This window comes from Motacilla alba, chromosome 3 (assembly GCF_015832195.1).
Source record: "Motacilla alba alba isolate MOTALB_02 chromosome 3, Motacilla_alba_V1.0_pri, whole genome shotgun sequence".
Classification (NCBI taxonomy): Eukaryota; Metazoa; Chordata; class Aves; order Passeriformes; family Motacillidae; genus Motacilla; species Motacilla alba.
In genome coordinates this window covers 1847531-1871485 of record NC_052018.1, presented here as the reverse complement: position 1 = coordinate 1871485, position 23955 = coordinate 1847531, and the positions used below count along the sequence as shown (strand labels likewise).

Here is a 23955-nt window from a genome sequence, read left to right as displayed (position 1 = left end):
AGAATCAGGATTTTTGGAGATTTTTGGGGCAATTTTGGTTTCTTTTTTTAATTTTTTTTAATGGGATTTCGGTGGTTTTTGGGGGGATTTTGGGTTTTTTTGGGATTTTGGGGAATTTCATTCCCGATTTTCCTTCTCAGAGAGCCCCGGCTGAGGAGATCACCTACGAGACGCTCAAGAAGGCCATCGGTGAGAGGGAATTCAGCTTTTGGGGGGATTTTTGGGGGATTTTAGGGGTTTTATGGGATTTTTGGGCGCCGATTTGGGTTTTTTTTGGGATTTTGGGGAATTCTTTGGGATTTTTTCAGGATTTCTGGGGATTCCTTTGGGGTTTTTCTGGGGTTTCCGGGGGTTTGCTGGAATTTTGGGGGGATTTTATGGCAATTATTGGGAATTCTTTGGGGTTTTAGGGAACTTGTGAGGGAATTTTTGGGGATTTTTGGGGGAATTAGTTGGGATTTTATGGGGCGCTGTGGGAGTTTTTAGGGGATTCTTTGGTTTTTTTTGGCAGATTTTGGGAATTCTTTGGGAGTTTTTGGAGGGTTTTTGGGAATCCTTTCAGGGTTTTGGGGGATTTTTGGGAATTCTTTGGGAGTTTTTGGGATTTTTGGGGGGATTTTAGGGGTTTTATGGGGTTTTGGGCGCCGATTTGGGTTTTTTTTTTGGATTTTGGGGAATTCTTTGGGATTTTTTCAGGATTTCTGGGGATTCCTTTGGGGTTTTTCTGGGGTTTTCGGGGGTTTGCTGGAATTTTGGGGGGATTTTATGGCAATTATTGGGAATTCTTTGGGGTTTTGGGGATTCTCTGGGATTCTAGGGAATTTTTAGGGGAATTTGTTGGGATTTTATGGGGCGTTGTGGGAGTTTTTAGGGGATTCTTTGGTTTTTTGGCGGATTTTGGGAATTCTTTGGGAGTTTTTGGGATTTTTTTGGGAATTCTTTCAGGGTTTTGGGGGATTTTTGGGAATTCTTTGGCAATTTGGGGGATTTTTGGGGGGATTTTTGGGGGTTTTATGGGATTTTTGGGCGCCGATTTGGGGTTTTTTTTGGGATTTTGGGGAATTCTTTGGGATATTTTCAGGATTTCTGGGGATTCCTTTGGGGTTTTTCTGGGGTTTCCGGGGGTTTGCTGGAATTTTGGGGGGATTTTATGGCAAGTATTGGGAATTCTTTGGGGTTTTAGGGAACTTGTGAGGGAATTTTTGGGGATTTTTGGGGATTTTTGGGGAATTTGTTGGGATTTTATGGGGCGTTGTGGGAGTTTTTAGGGGATTCTTTGGTTTTTTTGGCGGATTTTGGGAATTCTTTGGGAGTTTTTGGAGGGTTTTTGGGAATTCTTTCAGGGTTTTGGGGGATTTTTGGGAATTCTTTGGCAATTTGGGGTTTTTTGGGGGGATTTTTGGGGGTTTTATGGGGTTTTTGGGCGCCGATTTGGGGTTTTTTTGGGATTTTGGGGAATTCTTTGGGATTTTTTTCAGGATTTCTGGGGATTCCTTTGGGGTTTTTCTGGGGTTTTCGGGGGTTTGCTGGAATTTTGGGGGGATTTTACGGCAATTATTGGGAATTCTTTGGGGTTTTGGGGATTGTTTTGGGGATTCTCTGGGATTCTAGGGAATTTTTAGGGGAATTTGTTGGGATTTTATGGGGCATTGTGGGAGTTTTTAGGGGATTCTTTGGTTTTTTTGGCGGATTTTGGGAATTCTTTGGGAGTTTTTGGGATTTTTTTGGGAATCCTTTCAGGGTTTTGGGGGATTTTGGGGAATTCTTTGGCAATTTGGGGGGTTTTGGGGGGATTTTTGGGGGGTTTTTGGGCGCCGATTTGGGGTTTTTTTGGATTTTTGGGAATTCTTTGAGATATGTGAGATTTTTTGGGGGGGTTTGGGGTTTTATGGGAATTCTTTGGGGTTTTGGGGATTGTTTTGGGAATTCTCTGGGATTCTAGGGAATTTTTAGAGGAATTCTTTTGGATTTTATGGGGGGCATTGTGGGAGTTTTTAAGGGGATTTTGGAAATTCTTTGGGAGTTTTTGGGATTTTTTTGGGAATCCTTTCAGGTTTTTGGGGGATTTTGGGGAATTCTTTGGCATTTGGGGGATTTCTGTCAGGATTTTTGAGGATTCCTTTTGGGTTTTTATGGGGTTTTTGAGAATTTTTTGGGAATTCTTTGGGATTTTGGGGGAATTTTTTGTGACGTTATGGGGTATTTCGGGGATTATTTGGGGGTTTTGGGGTGGATTTGGGGGGGGGTTTGGGGGCTTTGAGGGAATTTTTTTGGATTTTAGGAATTTTTTCAGGATTTTTGGGGACTCCTTTTGAGAATTTTCTTAAATATTTTCAGAGAATTTTGGGGATTTTTGAGGATTTTTTTGGGATTAATTGGGATTTTTGGGGGGATTATTTGTGGGGTGTGTGTGGGAATTCTTTAGGGGTTGGGGTTTTTTGGGGAGATTTTTGGGGATTTTTGGGGAATTCTTTGGGGATTTGGGTTTTTTGGGGTTTTTTTTTGGGATTTTGGGGAATTGTTTTGGGAATTCTTTGGGTTTTGGGGGGGATTTTTTGGGAATTTTTGGGGGGGATTTTGGGGAATTCTTTAGGGTTTTTTAGGGTTTTTTGGGGGAGATTTTTGGGAATTTTTTTGGCTGGAATTTTAGAATTCCTGGAACACCCAGCAGTGGGAATAGGGAATGGGGAGGTTTTATCATCCCAGAATTTCTGGAATTCTTCCAGTTGGGAATGTGGCATTTTTTTTTCTCCCGCTGGGATCCCAAAATTCCCGGAATTCCTGGAATTCCCAGCGCTGGGAATGGGGAGGGTTTTCCATTCCGCCATCGGGGAGTTCTGAGAGTTCCATGAGCTGAGAAGTGGAAATGGGGTGGTTTTTTCCCCGCCAGAATTCCCGGAATTCCCGAAATTCTGGGATCTGGGTGGTTTTTCCCCCCGGAATTCCGGGATAATTCCCGTTGTTTTCCGGTCGTTCAGCGGACAGCGTGGCGGCGGAGGAGCAGGAGCGGGAGCGGCGGCGGCTGCTGGTGCAGAAGTTCCAGAAGGCTCCGTTCGAGGAGATCGCCGCCCACTGCGGAGCCAGGGTGAGCCCCGGATCCGCCGGGAATTATCCGGGAATAAACCCGGGAATAAACCCCGGAATGGTGCCAGGAATGCACCTGGGAATAAAGCCCGGAATGGCGCCGGGAATTATCCCGGGAATAAACCCCGGAATGGCGCTGGGAATCCAGCCGGGAATAAACCCCAGAATTCCATCAGGAATCCACCTGGGAATAAACCCGGGAATGGTGCCGGGAATCCAGGCGGGAATAAACCCCGGAATGGCGCCGGGAATCCACCCGGGAATAAACCCGGAATGGCGCCGGGAATCCAGCCGGGAATAAACCCCGGAATGGCGCCAGGAATCCACCTGGGAATAAACCCCGGAACGGCACCGGGAATCCACCCGGGAATAAACCCCGGAATGGCGCTGGGAATCCACCGGGGAATAAACCCCGGAATGGCGCCGGGAATCCACCCGGGAATAAACCCCGGAATGGCGCTGGGAATCCACCCGGGAATAAACCCCGGAATTCCGTCGGGAATTATCCACCGGGAATAAACCCCAGAATCCCATCAGGAATCCACCTGGGAATAAACCCCGGAATGGCGCCGGGAATCCAGCCGGGAATAAACCCCGGAATCTCATCAGGAATCCACCCGGGAATAAACCCCGGAATGGCGCCAGGAATCCAGCCGGGAATAAACCCCGGAATCCCATCAGGAATCCAGCCGGGAATAAACCCCGGAATGGAACCGGGAATCCACCTGGGAATAAACCCGGGAATGGTGCCGGGAATCCAGGCGGGAAAAAAGCCCGGAATGGCGCCGGGAATCCACCCGGGAATAAACCCCGGAATGGCGCCGGGAATTATCCCAGGAATAAATCCCGGAATGGCGCCGGGAATCCACCCGGGAATAAACCCCGGAATCCCATCAGGAATCCACCTGGGAATAAACCCGGGAATGGTGCCGGGAATCCACCCGGGAATAAACCCCGGAATGGCGCCGGGAATCCAGGATGGAATAAACCCCGGAATGGCGCCGGGAATTATCCCAAGAATAAACCCCGGAATGGCGCCAGGAATCCACCCGGGAATAAACCCGGGAATGGCACCGGGAATTATCCCGGGAATAAACCCCGGAATGGCGCCGGGAATCCACCTGGGAATAAACCCCGGAACGGCACCGGGAATCCACCCGGGAATAAACCCCGGAACGGCACCGGGAATCCAGCCGGGAATAAACCCGGGAATGGTGCCGGGAATCCAGCCGGGAATAAACCCCGGAATGGCGCCGGGAATCCAGGACGGAATAAACCCCGGAACGCCGCCGGGAATTATCCCAAGAATAAACCCCGGAATGGCGCCGGGAATCCACCCGGGAATAAACCCCGGAACGGCACCGGGAATCCACCCGGGAATAAATCCGGGAATGGCGCCAGGAATCCACCCGGGAATAAATCCGGGAATGGCGCCGGGAATCCACCCAGGAATAAACCCCGGAATGGCGCCGGGAATCCACCCAGGAATAAACCCCGGAACGGCACCGGGAATCCAGGATGTAATAAACCCCGGAATGGCGCCGGGAATCCACCCGGGAATAAACCCCGGAATGGCACCGGGAATCCACCCGGGAATAAACCCCGGAATGGCGCCAGGAATCCACCCGGGAATAAACCCCGGAATGGCGCCGGGAATCCACCCGGGAATAAACCCGGGAATGGTGCCGGGAATTATCCCGGGAATAAACCCCGGAATGGCGCCGGGAATCCAGCCGGGAATAAACCCCGGAATGGCACCGGGAATCCACCCAGGAATAAACCCCGGAACGGCACCGGGAATCCAGGATGGAATAAACCCCGGAATGGCGCCGGGAATTATCCCAAGAATAAACCCCGGAATGGCGCCAGGAATCCACCCGGGAATAAACCCGGGAATGGCGCCGGGAATTATCCCGGGAATAAACCCCGGAATGGCGCCGGGAATCCAGCCGGGAATAAACCCCGGAATGGCACCGGGAATCCACCCGGGAATAAACCCCGGAATGGCGCCAGGAATCCACCCGGGAATAAAGCCCGGAACGGCACCGGGAATCCACCGGGAATAAACCCGGGAATGATGCCGGGAATCCAGCCGGGAATAAACCCCGGAATGGCACCGGGAATCCACCCAGGAATAAACCCCGGAATGGCGCCGGGAATTATCCCAAGAATAAACCCCGGAATGGCGCCGGGAATCCACCCGGGAATAAACCCGGGAATGGTGCCGGGAATTATCCCGGGAATAAACCCCAGAATGGCGCCAAGAATCCAGCCGGGAATAAACCCCGGAATGGCACCGGGAATCCACCCAGGAATAAACCCCGGAATGGCGCCGGGAATCCAGGATGGAATAAACCCCGGAATGGCGCCGGGAATCCACCCGGGAATAAACCCCGGAATGGCGCCGGGAATCCACCCGGGAATAAACCCCAGAACGGCACCGGGAATCCAGCCGGGAATAAACTTTGGAACGGCGCCGGGAATTATCCCAAGAATAAACCCTGGAATGGCGCTGGGAATCCACCCGGGAATAAATCCGGGAATGGCGCCGGGAATCCAGGATGGAATAAACCCCGGAACGGCACCGGGAATCCACCGGGAATAAACCCGGGAATGGTGCCGGGAATCCAGCCGGGAATAAACCCCGGAATGGCGCCGGGAATCCAGGACGGAATAAACCCCGGAACGCCGCCGGGAATTATCCCAAGAATAAACCCCGGAATGGCGCCGGGAATCCACCCGGGAATAAACCCCGGAACGGCGCCGGGAATTATTCCAAGAATAAACCCCGGAACGGCACCGGGAATCCACCCGGGAATAAACCCCGGAATGGCGCCTGGAATCCAGCCGGGAATAAACCCGGGAACGGCGCCGGGAATTATCCCAAGAATAAACCCCGGAACGGCACCGGGAATCCAGGATGGAATAAACCCCGGAACGGCACCGGGAATCCACCGGGAATAAACCCGGGAACGGCGCCGGGAATTATCCCAAGAATAAACCCCGGAATGGCGCTGGGAATCCACCCGGGAATAAACCCCGGAATGGCGCCGGGAATCCAGCCAGGAATAAACCCCGGAACGGCACCGGGAATCCACCCGGGAATAAACCCCGGAATGGCGACAGGAATCCACCCAGGAATAAACCCCGGAACGGCACCGGGAATCCAGGATGGAATAAACCCCGGAATGGCGCCGGGAATCCACCGGGAATAAACCCGGGAATGGTGCCGGGAATCCAGCCGGGAATAAACCCCGGAATGGCACCGGGAATCCACCTGGGAATAAACCCCGGAGTGGCGCCGGGAATCCACCCGGGAATAAACCCCGGAATGGCGCCGGGAATCCAGCCGGGAATAAACCCCGGAACGGCACCGGGAATCCACCTGGGAATAAAGCCCGGAATGGCGCCAGGAATCCACCCGGGAATAAACCCGGGAATGGTGCCGGGAATCCACCCGGGAATAAACCCGGGAATGGCGCCGGGAATTATCCCGGGAATAAACCCCGGAATGGCGCCGGGAATCCAGCCGGGAATAAACCCCGGAATGGCACCGGGAATCCACCTGGGAATAAACCCCGGAGTGGCGCCGGGAATCCACCCGGGAATAAACCCCGGAATGGCGCCGGGAATTATCCCGGGAATAAACCCCGGAATGGCGCCGGGAATCCACCCGGGAATAAACCCCGGAATGGCGCCGGGAAGTATCCGGGAATTCCACCGGGAACGGGAACTTTAGGAATGGGACGGGGCTAAACCCGGAAAGGGATGGATCTGGGAATTGAAAGTCGCAAAAAGTCCCAAAACCTCCCCAAAAATCCCCAAAATGGGGGGAATAAAAAATCCCATGGGAATTCCTGGTTTTCCTGGGAATGCCAATTCCCGTTTTTCCCAGTTTCCCAATTCCCGGTGTTCTCGTTTCTCCTGCTTTTTCCAATTCCCGTTCTTCCCAGTTCCCACTTTTCCCGTTGTTCCTGTTCGTTATTCCCGCTATTCCCCTTTGTTATTCCCATTGTTATTCCTGCTATTCCCGTTCGTTATTCCCATTATTCCCGCTATTCCTGTTCGTTATTCCCGCTATTCCCGCTATTCCCGTTCATTATTCCCACTATTCCCGTTCATTATTCCCGTTCGTTATTCCCGCTATTCCTGTTCGTTATTCCCGCTATTCCCGTTTGTTATTCCCACTATTCCCGTTCATTATTCCTGTTCGTTATTCCCGCTATTCCCGTTCGTTATTCCTGCTCTTCCCGTTCGTTATTCCCGCTATTCCCGTTCATTATTCCTGCTATTCCCATTCCTTATTCCCGCTATTCCCGTTCGTTATTCCTGCTATTCCCATTCCTTATTCCCGCTATTCCCGTTCGTTATTCCCGCTATTCCCGTTCCTTATTCCCGCTATTCCCGTTCGTTATTCCCACTATTCCCGTTCGTTATTCCCATTGTTATTCCCGCTATTCCCGTTCATTATTCCTGTTATTCCCTCTACTCCCATTTTCCCCATTCCCGTTATTCCCGTTGCTCCCGTTTGTTGTTCCCGTTTTTTCCCGTTGGCTGTTCCCTGTTAATTAATTTTCCCCGTTAATTAATTCCCATTTTGCTGTTACTGTTAATTAATTCCCGTCTGCTGCTCCCATTAATTAATTCCCATTTGTTTTCCCTGCTAATTAATTCCCGTTTGCTGTTACTGTAAATTAATTCCCATTAATTAATTCTCTCTTGCTGTTCCCATTAATTAATTCCCATTATTAATTCCCATTTGCTGTTCCTGTTAATTAATTCCCATTAATTAATTCCTGTTTCCTGTTCCCATTAATTAATTCCTATTAATTAATTCCTGCTTGCTGTTCCTGTTAATTAATTCCCATTAATTAATTCCCATTTGCTGTTCTCATTAATTAATTCCCATTATTAATTCCCATTTGCTGTTCCCATTAATCAATTCCCCTTAATTAATTCCTGTTTGCTGTTCCCATTAATTAATTCCCATTAATTAATTCCCATTAATTAATTCCCTCTTGCTGTTCTCATTAATTAATTCCCATTAATTAATTCCCATTTGCTGTTCCCATTAATTCCCATAATTAATTCCCATTTGCTGTTCCCATTAATTAATTCCCATTAATTAATTCCCATTAATTAATTCCTGTTTGCAGCTCCTGTTAATTAATCCCCATTTGCCATTCCTATTAATTAATTCCCATTAATTAATTCCCATTGCTCTTCCCTGTTAATTAATTCCCATTATGGTTTTCCCCGTTAATTAATCCTCCTGTTTGCTTTTCCCATTAGATAATTCCCATTAATTAATTCCCGTTTCCTGTTCCTGTTAATTAATTCCCATTAATTAAGTCCCATTAATTAATTCCCATTTTCTGTTCCTGTTAATCAATTCCCATTAATTAAATCCCATTTGCTGTTCCCATTAATTAATTCCAATTAATTAATTCCCTCTTGCTGTTCCTGTTAATTAATTCCCATTAATTAATTCCTGTTTGCTGTTCCCATTAATTAATTCCCATTAATTAATTCCCATTAATTAATCCCTGATTGTTCTTCCTGTCAATTAATTCCCGTTTTGGTTTTCCCCTAAATAAATTCACGTTAGCTGTTCCTGTTAATTAATTCCTATTAATTAATTCCTGTTTGCAGCTCCTGTTAATTAATCCCCATTTGCCGTTCCTACTAATTAATTCCCATTAATTAATTCCCATTACGGTTTTCCCCGTTAATTAATCCTCCTGTTAGCCGTTCCCATTAGATAATTCCCATTAATTAATTCCTGCTTGCTGCTCCTGTTAATTAATTCCCATTAATTAATTCCCATTTTCTGTTCCTGTTAATCAATTCCCATTAATTATTTCCCGTTTGCTGTTCCCCATTAATTAATTCCCATTAATTAATTCCCGTTTGCGGTTCCCCATTAATTATTTCCACTTAATCAATTCCCATTTGCTGTTTGCCATTAATTAATTCCCGTTAATTAACTCCCGTTTGCTGTCCCCGTTAATTAACTCCTGTTTGTTTCCCCCGTTAATTAACTCCCCTTGTTCGCTGCTCCCCTTAATTAATTAATGAGATATCCCCGTTGATTAATGAGTGATCCCCGTTTGCTGGCTGGCTGCGCCTTGATTGGCTCGTTACGGGCTGCGGTTAATTAACGTTAATTAACTGTGGGCTCTGTTAATTGGTTCATTAACTGTGGGCTCTGTTAATTGGTTCATTAACGGGGGCTCTGTTGATTGGTTCATTAACGGGTGCTCTGTTAATTGGTTCATTAACTGTGGGCTCTGTTAATTGGTTCATTAACTGTGGGCTCTGTTAATTGGTTCATTAACGGGGGCTCTGTTAATTGGTTCATTAACGGGGGCTCTGTTAATTGGTTCATTAACGGGGGCTCTGTTGATTGGTTCATTAACTGTGGGCTCTGTTAATTGGTTCATTAACGGGGGCTCTGTTAATTGGTTCATTAACTGTGGGCTCTGTTAATTGGTTCATTAACGGGGGCTCTGTTAATTGGTTCATTAACGGGGGCTCTGTTAATTGGTTCATTAACTGTGGGCTCTGTTAATTGGTTCATTAACGGGGGCTCTGTTAATTGGTTCATTAACGGGGACTCTGTTAATTGGTTCATTAACGGGGGCTCTGTTAATTGGTTCATTAACTGTGGGCTCTGTTAATTGGTTCATTAACGGGGACTCTGTTAATTGGTTCATTAACGGGGGCTCTGTTAATTGGTTCATTAACGGGGGCTCTGTTAATTGGTTCATTAACTGTGGGCTCTGTTAATTGGTTCATTAACGGGGACTCTGTTAATTGGTTCATTAACGGGGGCTCTGTTAATTGGTTCATTAACTGTGGGCTCTGTTAATTGGTTCATTAACGGGGGCTCTGTTAATTGGTTCATTAACGGGGGCTCTGTTAATTGGTTCATTAACTGTGGGCTCTGTTAATTGGTTCATTAACGGGGGCTCTGTTAATTGGTTCATTAACGGGGGCTCTGTTAATTGGTTCATTAACTGTGGGCTCTGTTAATTGGTTCATTAACGGGGGCTCTGTTAATTGGTTCATTAACTGTGGGCTCTGTTAATTGGTTCATTAACGGGGGCTCTGTTAATTGGTTCATTAACTGTGGGCTCTGTTAATTGGTTCATTAACGGGGGCTCTGTTAATTGGTTCATTAACGGGGGCTCTGTTAATTGGTTCATTAACTGTGGGCTTTGTTAATTGGTTCATTAACGGGGGCTCTGTTAATTGGTTCATTAACTGTGGGCTCTGTTAATTGGTTCATTAACTGTGGGCTTTGTTAATTGGTTCATTAACGGGGGCTCTGTTAATTGGTTCATTAACTGTGGGCTCTGTTAATTGGTTCATTAACGGGGGCTCTGTTAATTGGTTCATTAACGGGGGCTCTGTTAATTGGTTCATTAACGGGGGCTCTGTTGATTGGTTCATTAACTGTGGGCTCTGTTAATTGGTTCATTAACTGCGGGCTCTGTTAATTGGTTCATTAACGGGGGCTCTGTTAATTGGTTCATTAACTGTGGGCTCTGTTAATTGGTTCATTACCTGTGGGCTCTGTTAATTGGTTCATTAACGGGGGCTCTGTTAATTGGTTCATTAACGGGGACTCTGTTAATTGGTTCATTAACGGGGGCTCTGTTAATTGGTTCATTAACAGGGGCGCTGTAAATTGGTTCATTAACTGTGGGCTCTGTTAATTGGTTCATTAACTGTGGGCTCTGTTAATTGGTTCATTAACTGCGGGCTCTGTTAATTGGTTCATTAACGGGGACTCTGTTAATTGGTTCATTAACTGTGGGCTTTGTTAATTGGTTCATTAACGGGGGCTCTGTTAATTGGTTCATTAACGGGGGCTCTGTTAATTGGTTCATTAACGGGGGCTCTGTTAATTGGTTCATTAACTGTGGGCTCTGTTAATTGGTTCATTAACTGTGGGCTCTGTTGATTGGTTCATTAACTGTGGGCTCTGTTAATTGGTTCATTAACGGGGGCTCTGTTAATTGGTTCATTAACTGCGGGCTCTGTTAATTGGTTCATTAACTGTGGGCTCTGTTAATTGGTTCATTACCTGTGGGCTCTGTTAATTGGTTCATTAACGGGGGCTCTGTTAATTGGTTCATTAACGGGGACTCTGTTAATTGGTTCATTAACTGTGGGCTCTGTTAATTGGTTCATTACCTGTGGGCTCTGTTAATTGGTTCATTAACGGGGGCTCTGTTAATTGGTTCATTAACGGGGACTCTGTTAATTGGTTCATTAACGGGGGCTCTGTTAATTGGTTCATTAACTGCGGGCTCTGTTAATTGGTTCATTAACTGTTAATTGGTTCATTAACGGGGGCTCTGTTAATTGGTTCATTAAATTGGTTCATTAACTGTGGGCTCTGTTAATTGGTTCATTAACGGGGGCTCTGTTAATTGGTTCATTAACTGTGGGCTCTGTTAATTGGTTCATTAACGGGGACTCTGTTAATTGGTTCATTAACTGTGGGCTTTGTTAATTGGTTCATTAACGGGGGCTCTGTTAATTGGTTCATTAACGGGGGCTCTGTTAATTGGTTCATTAACGGGGGCTCTGTTAATTGGTTCATTAACTGTGGGCTCTGTTAATTGGTTCATTAACTGTGGGCTCTGTTGATTGGTTCATTAACTGTGGGCTCTGTTAATTGGTTCATTAACGGGGGCTCTGTTAATTGGTTCATTAACTGCGGGCTCTGTTAATTGGTTCATTAACTGTGGGCTCTGTTAATTGGTTCATTACCTGTGGGCTCTGTTAATTGGTTCATTAACGGGGGCTCTGTTAATTGGTTCATTAACGGGGACTCTGTTAATTGGTTCATTAACGGGGGCTCTGTTAATTGGTTCATTAACGGGGACTCTGTTAATTGGTTCATTAACAGGGGCGCTGTAAATTGGTTCATTAACTGTGGGCTCTGTTAATTGGTTCATTAACGGGGGCTCTGTTAATTGGTTCATTAACTGTGGGCTCTGTTAATTGGTTCATTAACGGGGGCTCTGTTAATTGGTTCATTAACGGGGGCTCTGTTGATTGGTTCATTAACGGGGGCTCTGTTAATTGGTTCATTAACTGTGGGCTCTGTTAATTGGTTCATTAACGGGGGCTCTGTTAATTGGTTCATTAACGGGGGCTCTGTTAATTGGTTCATTAACGGGGGCTCTGTTAATTGGTTCATTAACTGTGGGCTCTGTTAATTGGTTCATTAACTGTGGGCTCTGTTAATTGGTTCATTAACTGTGGGCTCTGTTAATTGGTTCATTAACGGGGGCTCTGTTGATTGGTTCATTAACTGTGGGCTCTGTTAATTGGTTCATTAACGGGGGCTCTGTTAATTGGTTCATTAACTGTGAGCTCTGTTAATTGGTTCATTAACTGTGGGCTCTGTTAATTGGTTCATTAACGGGGGCTCTGTTAATTGGTTCATTAACTGTGGGCTCTGTGGATTGGTTCATTAACTGTGGGCTCTGTTAATTGGTTCATTAATGGGGGCTCTGTTAATTAGTGTTAGTTAGTGTTAATTAGCGTTAATTAGGGTTAATTAGGGTTAATTAAGGGCTCTCTGTCCCGGGCAGGCGTCGCTGCTGCAGAGCAAACTCAACCAGATCCTGCACATCAGCGTCCGGTCAGCGCACACCGGGAACACCGGGAATGCCGGGAATGCTGGGAATGCCGGGAATGCCGGGAATGCCGGGAATGGCGGGAATGGCGGGAATGCCGGGAATGGCGGGAATGCCGGGAATGCCGGGAATTCGGGAATGGCGGGAATGGCGGGAATGGCGGGAATTCGGGAATGCCGGGAATGGCGGGAATGCCGGAAATTCGGGAATGGCGGGAATGGCGGGAATGCCGGGAATGGCAGGAATGCCGGGAATGCTGGGAATGTGGTAAATCTGGGAATGGCGGGGAATGTGGGAATGCCGGGAATGCGGGAATGGCGGGAAACCTGGAAATGTGGGAAATCTGGGAATGCCGGGAATGCCGGGAATGCTGGGAATGCCAGGAATGGCGGGAATGCCGGGAATGGTTGCAAAACCGGGAACGGCGGGAAAACCGGGAATGGCAGGATAACCGGGAATGTGGGAATGTGGGAATGAGGAAAATCTGGGAATGTGGGAATGTGGGAAAACCAGGAACGGCGGGAAAACTGGGAATGGGGGAATGGTGGGAACAGCGGGAATGGCTGGAATGCGGGAATTGGCGGGAAAACCGGGAACACGGGAATGGCGGGAAACCGGGAATGCGGGAATGGCGGGAATGTGGGAATGGCGGGGAAATCCAGGAATGTAGGAAATCCGGGAAAATGGGAAATCTGAGAATGTGGGAATGGTGAGAAAACTGGGAATGAGGGAAACCCGGGTATGTGGGAAATCTGGGAATGGCGGGAATCCGGGAATGGCGGGAATCTGGGAATGAGGGAAAACTGGGAATGGTGGGAATGAGGAAATCTGGGAATGAGGGAAATCCAGGAATGTGGGAAATCTGGCAATGATGGGAATCTGGGAATGGCGAGGAACCTGGGAATGAGGGAAATCTGCAAACGTGGGAAATCCGGGAATGTGGGAAATCTGGGAATGAGGGAAATCTTGGAATGGTGGGGAATCTGGGAAGGAAGGAAATCCGGGAGCGGCAGGAAATCCGGGAATGTGAAAAATCTGGGAATGAGGGAATGTGGGAAATCCGGGAATGAGGGAAAACCGGGAATGGCGGGAATGTGGAAATCTGGGAATGCGAGAATGGCAGGAAATCCGGGAATATGGGAAATCTGGGAATGAGGAAATCTGGGAATGATGGGAATCCGGGAATGGTGGAGAACCTGGGAATGATGGAAATCTGGAAACGTGGGAAATCCAGGAATGTGGGAAATCTGGGAATGGTGGGGAATCCGGGAATGGCAGGAATCATCCAGGAACGGTGGGAATCCGGGAATGGCAGGGAATGAGGGAAATCTGGGAATTTGGGAAATTTGGGGATGTGGGAATGAGGGAATGAGGGAATTTGGGATTGGGAGCTTGGGAATGTGGGGAATTCTGGAATGTGGGAATTCTGGGATTGGGAGTTCGGGATCGGGAATTTGGGAATTCTGGAATGTGGGAATTCGGGATTGGAGATTTCGAATCGGGAATGTGGGAATGAGGGAATCTGGGATCGGGAAGTTGGGAATATGGGAATTCTGGAATGAGGGAATTTGGGACTGTGGGAATTTGGGAATGAGGGAATTTGGAATGGGGAATGAGGGAATTCAGGGATTCGGGATGGGGAATTTGGGAATTTGGGATCGGGAATGAGGGAATTTGGGATTGGGAATTTGGGAATGAGGGGATTTGGGATTGGGAGTGAGGGAATTCTGGATCAGGAATCTGGGATTGGGAAATCGGGAATTCAGGAATTCGGGATCAGGGGTCCAGGACTGGAAAAGAGGGGATTTGGGAATTCGGGATTTCGGGAATTTGAAATCAGGGATTCGGGATCAGGAATGGGAATTTGGGATCGGGAATTTGGGAGCAGGAATGAGGGAAGGAGGAAATTTGGGAATGAAGGAACGAGGGGATTCCGGATTGGGAATTCATGATCGGGGATTTGGGATTGGGGATCTCTGGGAATGAGGGAATTTGGGAATGAGGGAAATTTGGGAATGAGGGATTTGGGATCTCGGGGATTTGGATCGGGGATTTGGGATTGGGAATGAGGGAATGTGGGAATTCAGGAATTCGGGATCGGGCATTTGGGAATTCGGGATTGGGAATTCGGGAATAACGGAATTCGGGAATTCGGGAATTTGGGAACAAGAACGACGGAATGCCGGAATTTGGGATTGGGAATTTGGGATCGAGGATCGGGAGTTTGGAATGGGGATTTGGGATTTGGGATCGGGAATTCAGGAATTCGGGATCGGGAATTCGGGATCGGAAATGCGGAGGTCAGCAATTTGGGAATGGGAACGGGAATTTGGGATCAGGGGTTGAGATTTGGGAATGGGAATGGGATTTGGGATCGGGGATGGGAATTTGGGATTGGGAATGGGAATTTGGGATCAGCACCAGGATTTGGGAATGAGACGGGATTTGGGATCGAGGATTGGGGAATTTGGGATTGGGAATTTGGGATCGGGAATTTGGGAATTTGGGATCGGGAATTTGGGATTTGGAACAGGGAATTTGGGAATGAGACGGGATTCGGGATGGGTGACGGAATTCGGGAATCGGAACAGGAATTTGGGATTGGGAATTGGATTCGGGATTGGGGACAGGATTTGGGAATGAGCTGGGATTTGGGATCGGGGATGGGAATCTGGGATTGGGGAATTTGGGATTGGGGAATTCGGGAATTCGTGAATTTGGGAATTTGGGATCGGGAATTTGGGAATTTGGGATCGGGAATTTGGGAATTTGGGATTGGGAATTTGGGATTTGGAACAGGGAATTTGGGAATGAGACGGGATTCGGGATGGGTGACGGAATTCGGGAATCGGAACGGGAATTCGGGACTGGGGATTGGATTCGGGATCGGGGACAGGAGTTAATTCAGGATTGGGATCGGGAATTCGGGATCGGGGACAGGATTTGGGAATGAGCTCGGATTTGGGATCAGGGATGGGAATTTGGGATTGGGGAATTCGGGGACAGGAATGTGGGAATGGGGACCAGGAGCTGGGGTTTGGGAATGGGACAGAATTTGGGAATTCGGGATTGGGAATTCGGGATCGGGGCTGGGAATTCAGGAATGGGGATTTGGGATTGAGGATGGGAAGTTGGGATTGGGGATGGGATTTGGAAATGGCACCGGGAATTTGGGAAATCGGGAATGGGAATTTGGGATTGGGGATGGGATTTGGGATCAGGGTCTGGGATTCTGGGAATGGCAAAGGGAATTTGGGATCAGGGATGGGATTTGGGAACAAGCCCAGATTTGGGATGGGGACTTGGGGATTTGGGATCAGTAACCGGGAATTCCTGTTATTCCTGCCTGAAACCTTCTTTTTCCTCCCATTTTTCCCATCCCAAATCCCCTTTTCCGACCCCAAATTCCCAATTTTCCTGTCCCGAATCCTTCTCCCATCCCAAATCCCCTTCTCCGTCCCGTTTCCCACCCCAAATCTCCCTTTTCCTTCCCGATGCTCCTGTTCCCAAATCCTCTTTTCCCACCCCAATTTCCCAATTTTCCCGTTCCCAAATCCCCTTTTCCCACCCCAAATTCCCAATTTTCCCATCCCGAATCCTTCTCTCCACCCCAAATTCCCATTTCTTTCCCACTTTTCCTACTCCATATCCCCCTTTCCCATCCCAAACTTCCGCTTTTCCCATTCCCAAATCCTCTTTTCCCATCCCAAATTCCCAATTTTCCCGTCCCGAATCCTTCTCCCATCCCATCCCAAATCCCCTTTTCCTTCCCACTTTTCCCACCCCAAATCTCCCTTTTCCTTCCCGATATTCCCGTTCCCAAATCCCCTTTTCCCACCCCAAATTCCCACCCTAAATCTCCATTTTCCCCACCCCAAATCCCCTTTTCCCACCCCAAATTCCCAATTTTCCCGTCCCGAATCCTTCTCCCATCACAAATCCCCTTTTCCTTCCCTCTTTCCCCCCCCCCAAATCCTTCTCTCCACCCCAAATCTCCCTTTCCCTTCCCAATATTCTCATCCCAAATTCCCAATTTTCCCGCACCCAAATCCCCTTTTCCCACCCCAAATTCCCAATTTTCCCGCACCCGAATCCCCTTTTCCCACCCCAAATTCCCAATTTTCCTGCCCCAAATCCCCTTTTCCCACCCCAAATTCCCATTTCTTTCCCACTTTTCCTACTCCATATCCCCCTTTCCCATCCCAAACTTCCGCTTTTCCCATTCCCAAATCCTCTTTTCCCACCCCAAATTCCCAATTTTCCCGTCCCGAATCCTTCTCCCATCCCATCCCATCCCATCCCAAATCCCCTTTTCCTTCCCGCTTTTCCCTTCCCAAATCTCCCTTTTCCTTCCCGATATTCCCGTTCCCAAATCCCCTTTTCCCACCCCAAATTCCCACCCCAAATTCCCAATTTTCCCGTCCCGAATCCTTCTCCCATCCCAAATCCCCTTTTCCTTCCCCCTTTTCCCACCCCAAATTCCCACTTTTCCCCCCACCCCGAATCCTTTCTCCCTTTTTTTTCCCGGCTGATCCCGGATTTTTTCCCAGGCCGCCTCCGAGTCCCTCCGGCGCCGTCTCGGCCGTGCTGGGCCCGTCCCAATCCCAATCCCAATCCCAATCCCAATCCCAATCCCAATCCCAGCCCCACTCCATCCCGGTGTACGAGATGAAATTCCCGGATCTCTGCGTCTACTGAGAGCTCCGGAAGAGCCGCGTGCCCTCGGAATTCCCGAATTCCCAAAGTCCCTCGGCAGCACCGATTTGGTTTTGGGATCATCCCCCGTCTTCATGGGATTCTCCGGGATTTTTTTTGGGATCATTCCAGTTTTTCCTGGGGTTCTCTCAGATTTTTTTGGGGGATCATTCTGGGTTTTCCTGGGATTCTCTGGGATTATTTTTTTGGGATCATCCCAGGTTTTCTCCAGGATTTCTTTTTGGGATCATTCCAGGTCTTCCTGGGATTCTCCGGGATTTTTTTTGGGATCATCCCAGGTTGTCTCCAGGATTTTTATTTGGGATCATTCCAGTTTTTCATGGGATTCTCCTGGATTTCTTTTTGGGATCATTCCAGGTCTTCATGGGATTCTCCAGGGTTTTTTTTTTTGGGATCATCCCGGGTTTTCTCCAGGAGTTTTTCTGGGATCATCCCAGGTTTTCTCCAGGATTTTTTTTGGGATCATCCCCGCTTTTCCTGGGATTCTCTGGGATTTTTTTTTGGGGATCATTCCGGGTTTTCCTGGGATTCTCCGGGATTTTTTTTGGGATCATCCCAGGTTGTCTCCAGGATTTTTTTTTTTGGGATCATTCCAGTTTTTCATGGGATTCTCCGGGATTTTTTTGGGATAATCCTGGTTTTTCATGGGATTCTCTGAGATTTTTTTTGGGATTATTCCAGTTTTTCATGGGATTCTCTGGGATTTTTTTTGGGATCATTCCGGGTTTTCCTGGGATTCTCCGGGGTTTTTTTTGGGATCATCCCAGGTTGTCTCCAGGATTTTTTTTTGGGATCATTCCATGTTTTCCTGGAATTCTCTGGGATTTTTTTGGGGATCATTCCAGTTTTCCATGGGATCCTCCAGGATTTTTTTTGGGATCATCCCGGGTTTTCTCCAGGAATTTTTTTGGGATCATTCCAGATCTTCCTGGGATTCTCTGGGATTATTTTTTTGGGAACATTCCAGTTTTCCCTGGGATTCTCCGGGATTTTTTTTTTTTTTGGATCATTTTGGATTTTCGTGGAATTCTCCAGGATTTTTTTTGGGATCATCCCGTGTTTTCCTGGGATTCTCCAGGATTGTTTTTGGGATCATCCCGTGTTTTCCTGGGATTCTCCGGGATTTTTTTTGGGATTATCCCGGGTTTTCTCCAGGATTTTTTTTGGGATCATTCGATGTCTTCATGGGATTCTCTGAGATTTTTTTTGGGATCATCCCGGCTTTTCCTGGGATTCTCTGGGATTTTTTTTGGGATCATTCCAGTTTTTCCTGGGATTCTCCGGGATTTTTTTTGGGATCATCCCGGGTTTTCTCCAGGATTTCTTTTTGGGATCATTCCAGGTCTTCATGGGATTCTCTGGGATTTTTTTTTTGGGATCATTTTGGATTTTCGTGGAATTCTCCAGGATTGTTTTTGGGATTATCCCGGGTTTTCCTGGGATTCTCTGGGATTTTTTTTTTTGGGATCATTCCAGATCTTCATGGGATTCTCCCTGATTTTTTTTTGGGATCATCCCGGGTTTTCTCCAGGATTTTTTTTTTTGGGATCATCCCAGGTTTTCTCCAGGATTTTTTTTGGGATCATCCCGGGTTTTCCTGGAATTCTCCAGGATTTTTTTTTTTTTTGGGATCATTCCAGTTTTTTCTGGGATTCTCCTGGTTTTTTTGGGGTTTTTTTGGGATCATCCCGGGTATTTGCTGGGATTTTCTGGGGATTTTTTTGGGAAGAAGCTGCGGGAATGGGGATTTTTTCTGGGATAACGGGAATTCCTTGGGAAATTTGGGAATCGCAGTGGTGGGAAGGAGCCCAAGAACTGAAAGACGGAGAAATCCCAAAGGGGAAATCGTGGAATTCCCGGCTGGAAAATCCCAAAAGGAAAATTCCGGATGGAAAATTCCAGACGGGAAAAAAATCCCGAATGGAAAATTCAGAACGGAGAATCGCGTTGGGAAAATCCGGGATAGAAAATCCCAAATGGAAAATCCTGAAAGGAAAATTCCAGAGGGGAAAAATCCCGGATGGAATATTCCGGATGGAAAATCCCAAATGGAAAATCTCAAAAGGAAAATTTGGGATGGAAAATTCCAGATGGAAAATCCCAAATGGAAAATCCTGGATGGAAAATCCCAGAGGGGAAAAATCCCAGATGGAAAATTCAGGATGGAAAAATTTCCAGATGGAAAATCCCAAAAGGAAAAATCCCAGATGGAAAATTTGGAATGGAAAATTCCGGATGGAAAATCTTGGACGGAAAATTTCAGATGGAAAATTCAGGATGGGGAAATTCAGGATGGGAAACCCCAAATGGAAAAATCCGGGATGGAAAATTCCAAATGAAAATTCCGGATGGGAAATTCCAGTTGGAAAATCCCAAAAGGAAAAATCCCAGATGGGAAATCCCAAAAAGAAAATTCAGGATGGGAAATTCCTGAAAGGAAAATCCAAATTGAAAATTCCGGATGAAAAATTCCTGAGGGAAAATTCAGGATGGGAAATCCCAAATGGAAAATCCGGGATGAAAAATTCCAGATGGAAAACTCAGGACGGGAAAATTCCAGATGGAAAATCCCAAAAGGAAAATTTGGGATGGAAATTCCCGAAAGGAAAATCCCAAAAGGGAAAAAAATTGGGGATGGAAAATTCCGGATGAAAAATTCCAGAGGGAAAATTCCGAGTGGAAAGTCCCAAATGGAAATCCCTGGAATTCCTAAATGGAAAATTCCCAAATGGAAAATTCTGCATGGAAAATCCCAACAGGGGGAATTTGGGATGGAAAATTCCAGACGGAAAATCTCAAATGGAAAATCCCAGATGGAAAATTCCAAAAGGAAAACCCCAAATAGAAAATTCTGGATGAAAAATCCCGGATGGAAAATTCCAGTTGGAAAAATCCCAAATGGAAAAATCCCGGAGGGAAAATCCCAAAAGGAAAATTTGGGATGGAAAATCCCAGATGGAAAATTCCAGATGGAAAATCCCAAAAGGAAAAATCGGGATGGAAAATTCCGGACAGGAAATTCCAAATGGAAAATTCCATATGGAAAATTCCAGAGGGAAAAATCCCAAATGGAAAAATTGGGATGGAAAATCCTGGATGAAAAATTCCAGAGGGAAAATTTAGGATGGGAAACCCCAAATGGAAAATCCCAAAAGGAAAAATCCCAAATAGAAAATCCCAGATGGAAAATTCCCGAATGGGAAATCCAGGATGGAAAATTCCAGATGGAAAAATCCCAAAAGGAAAAATTTGGGATGAAAAATTCCAGAGGGAAAATTCAGGATGGGAAACCCCAAATGGAAAATCCGGGATGAAAAATTCCAAATGAAAATCCTGGATGGAAAATGCAGGATGGGAAATTCCTGGATGGAAAATTCCAGTTGGAAAATCCCAAAAGGAAAATCCCCAATGGAAAATCCCAAAAGGAAAATTTGGGATGGAAAATCCCAAAAGGAAAATCCAGGACGGAAAATTCCACGAAAATCCTGAATGGAAAATTCAGGATGGGAAAATTCCAGATGGAAAATCCCAAAAGGAAAAATCCCAGATGGAAAATCCCGGATGGAAGATCCCAAAAGGAAAATTTGGGATGGAAAATTCTGGACGGGAAATCCCAAATGGAAAATCCCAAAAGGAAAATCTTGGACGGAAAATTCCGGATGGAAAATCCCAAGTGGAAAAATCCCAAATAGAAAATTCCGGATGAAAAATCCCCGATGGGAAATTCCAAAAGGAAAATCCCGGAAGGAAAATCCCAAAAGGAAAATCCTGGAGGGAAAATCCCAAAAGGAAAATTTGGGATGGAAAATTCCGGACAGGAAATTCCGGATGGAAAATCCCGAATGGAAAATTCCGGGATGGATGGAAAATTCCGGCTGGAAAATCTTGGACGGAAAATCCCAGCTGGAAAATCTCCAAAAGGAAAATTCCTGGAATTCCCAGCTGGAGAATCCCCCCCTCGGAACGGGATTTTTTTGGGGGAAAATCCAGATTTTTTTGGGGTAAAAATCCATCCTCAGGCTGCTCCGGAGAGACTCGGATCGCCAGGAATTCCGGGATATTCCCATTTTTCCATAATTTTGGGATGAGTTTCCGCAGTTTTGGGCGTTCCCGGGGTTTTCACACCCAAAATCCAGGGTTTTTTCCCCCAAAATTCCATTTTTTTCCCCCAAAATTCCATTTTTTCCCCAAAATTCCGTGGTTTTCCCCCCAAAATTCCGTGTTTTTCCCAATAAACGCAGACATCAGCACCGCACCCTCGGGAGCGTTGGGGATTTTTTTTGGGAATTCGGGAAGGGCTCGGGGTGGAGGGGTGGAAAAACCCAAAGGCAAATGTCAAAATCTTCCCCAAAATCATTTCCAAAACATCCCAAACCCCAAAAAAACCCAAATGGCCCCAAAATCCCAAATCCCAAACCAGAAAGGAATTAAAGAAAACCCCAAACCCCAAAAAAACCCCAAAATCCAGGAAAAATCCCAAATCCCAAAAAAACCCCAAAATCCAGGAAAACCCCAAATCCCAAAGAAACCCAAACCCCAAAGAAACACCAAAATCAAGGGGAAAAAAGCAAAATCCCCCAAAAAATCCCAAACCCCAAAAAGGAACGAAATCAAAGAAAACCCCAAAAAAATCCAAAGTCCCCCAAAAAAGCCCCAAATCCCCCCAAAAAACCCAAATTCCCCCAAAATCCCAAATCCCAAAAAGCCCCAAAACCCCAAATCCCAAAAAGAACAGACTGAAAGAAAACCCCCAACATTTCCCAAACATCCCAAACCCCAAAAAACCCCAAATGGCCCCAAAATCCCAAATCCCAAACCAGAAAGGAATTAAAGAAAACCCCAAAGCCAAATGTCAAAATCTTCCCCAAAATCCTAAAATTTAACAAAAAAATAAAACTTCCCAAAAAGCAGATATGTCCCAAAAACCCCAAATCCCAAAAAACCCCGAAATTAAAGAAAAGCCAAAATCCCAAAAAAAAACCCCATCACAAAATCCAGGAAAAATCCCAAATCCCCAAAAAAAACCTAAATTAAAAAAAAAAAAACAAAACCAAAACAAAAACCACAAATCCCCCAAAAATCCCAAATCCCCAAAAAGGAAGGAAATGAAAGAAAACCCCAAATAAACCCCAAATCCAGAAAAAAACCCCAAAATCCAGGAAAAAAACCCCAAAAACCAGAAAAACCCCAAACCCCAAAAACCCCCAAAACCCCCAAATCCCCCCCCAAAAAATCCCAAATCCCAAAAAAGCCCCAAAACCCCCAAATCCCAAAAAGAACAAAATTAAACAAAACCCCAAATCCCCAAAACCCCCAAAATCCAGGAAAAATCCCAACCCCCCAAAAAAACCCAAACAAACCCCAAATCCCCTAAAAAACCCCAGATTCCCCCAAAATAACAAATCCCAAAAAGCCTCAAAACCCGAAAACTCCAAATCCCAAAAAAAAACGAAATTAAAGAAAACCGCAAATCCCAAAAAACCCCAAATCCCCCAAAAAGGAACGAAATGAAAGAAAAGGCAAAAAAACCCCAAAATCCAGAAAAAACCCCAAATCCAAAATAACCCAAAACCCCAAAGAAAACCCCAAACAAACCCCAAAAAAACCCCAAAAAACCCAAAAAACCCCCCAAAACCCAAAAAGCCCCAAATCCCCCAAAATCATAAACCCCCAAAAAGCCCCAAAACCCAAATCCCAAAGAGAACAAAATGAAAGAAAACCCCAAATCCCAAAAAAACCCCCAAAATCCAGGAAAAATCCCAAACCCCGAAAAACCCCAAACCCCAAAAAACCCCAAAAAACCCCAAATCTCCCCCCAAAAAACCCAAATTCATCCAAAATCACAAATCCCAAAAAGCCTCAAACCCCAAATCCCAAAAAAGAAAGGAATTAAAGAAAACCCCAAATCCCAAAAAACCCCAAATCCCCCAAAAAGGAACGAAATGAAAGAAAAGGCAAAAAAACCCAAAATCCAGGAAAAAACCCAAATCCAAAATAACCCAAAACCCAAAGAAAACCCCCAAAACCCCCCAAAAAAACCCCAAAAACCCCCAAAATCCCCCCAAAATCCCAAATTCCCCCAAAATCCCAAATCCCAAAAAACCCCAAAACCCAAAGAAAAACCCAAACCCCAAATCCCCCAAAAAACCCCAAAAACCCCAAAATCACAAACCCCCAAAAAGCCCCAAAAGCCCCAAACCCCAAATTCCAAATCCTCCCAAAAAAACCCCAAAATCTCCCTAAAATTCCAAATCCCTCTAAAAACCCCAAATTCCCCCCAAATCCCAAAAAGCCCCAAAAGCCCAAAACCCCAAATCCCAAAGAGACCAAAATAAAAGAAAACCCCAAAAAACCCCAAATCCAGGAAAAAAACCCAAACCCCAAAAAACTGGAAATGCCAAAAAACCCCAAAACCCCCAAAAAACCCCAAAATGCCAAAAAAGGAACGAAATCAAGAAAACCAAAAAAAAACCCCAAATGCAGGAAAAACCCCAAA

General features: G+C 46.3%; 1 protein-coding gene across 1 annotated transcript in view; it reads left to right on the top strand.

Moving 5' to 3' along the window:
* The window catches only part of LOC119698538 (elongator complex protein 3-like), a 77451-nt gene that overhangs the window by 7878 nt on the left and 45618 nt on the right, over positions 1–23955 (top strand). Inside the window, exons 4-5 of the mRNA XM_038130511.1 lie at positions 141–189; positions 2979–3085. Coding sequence (XP_037986439.1) covers positions 141–189; positions 2979–3085 — 156 coding nt within the window. The remainder of the gene's footprint in view (positions 1–140; positions 190–2978; positions 3086–23955) is intronic.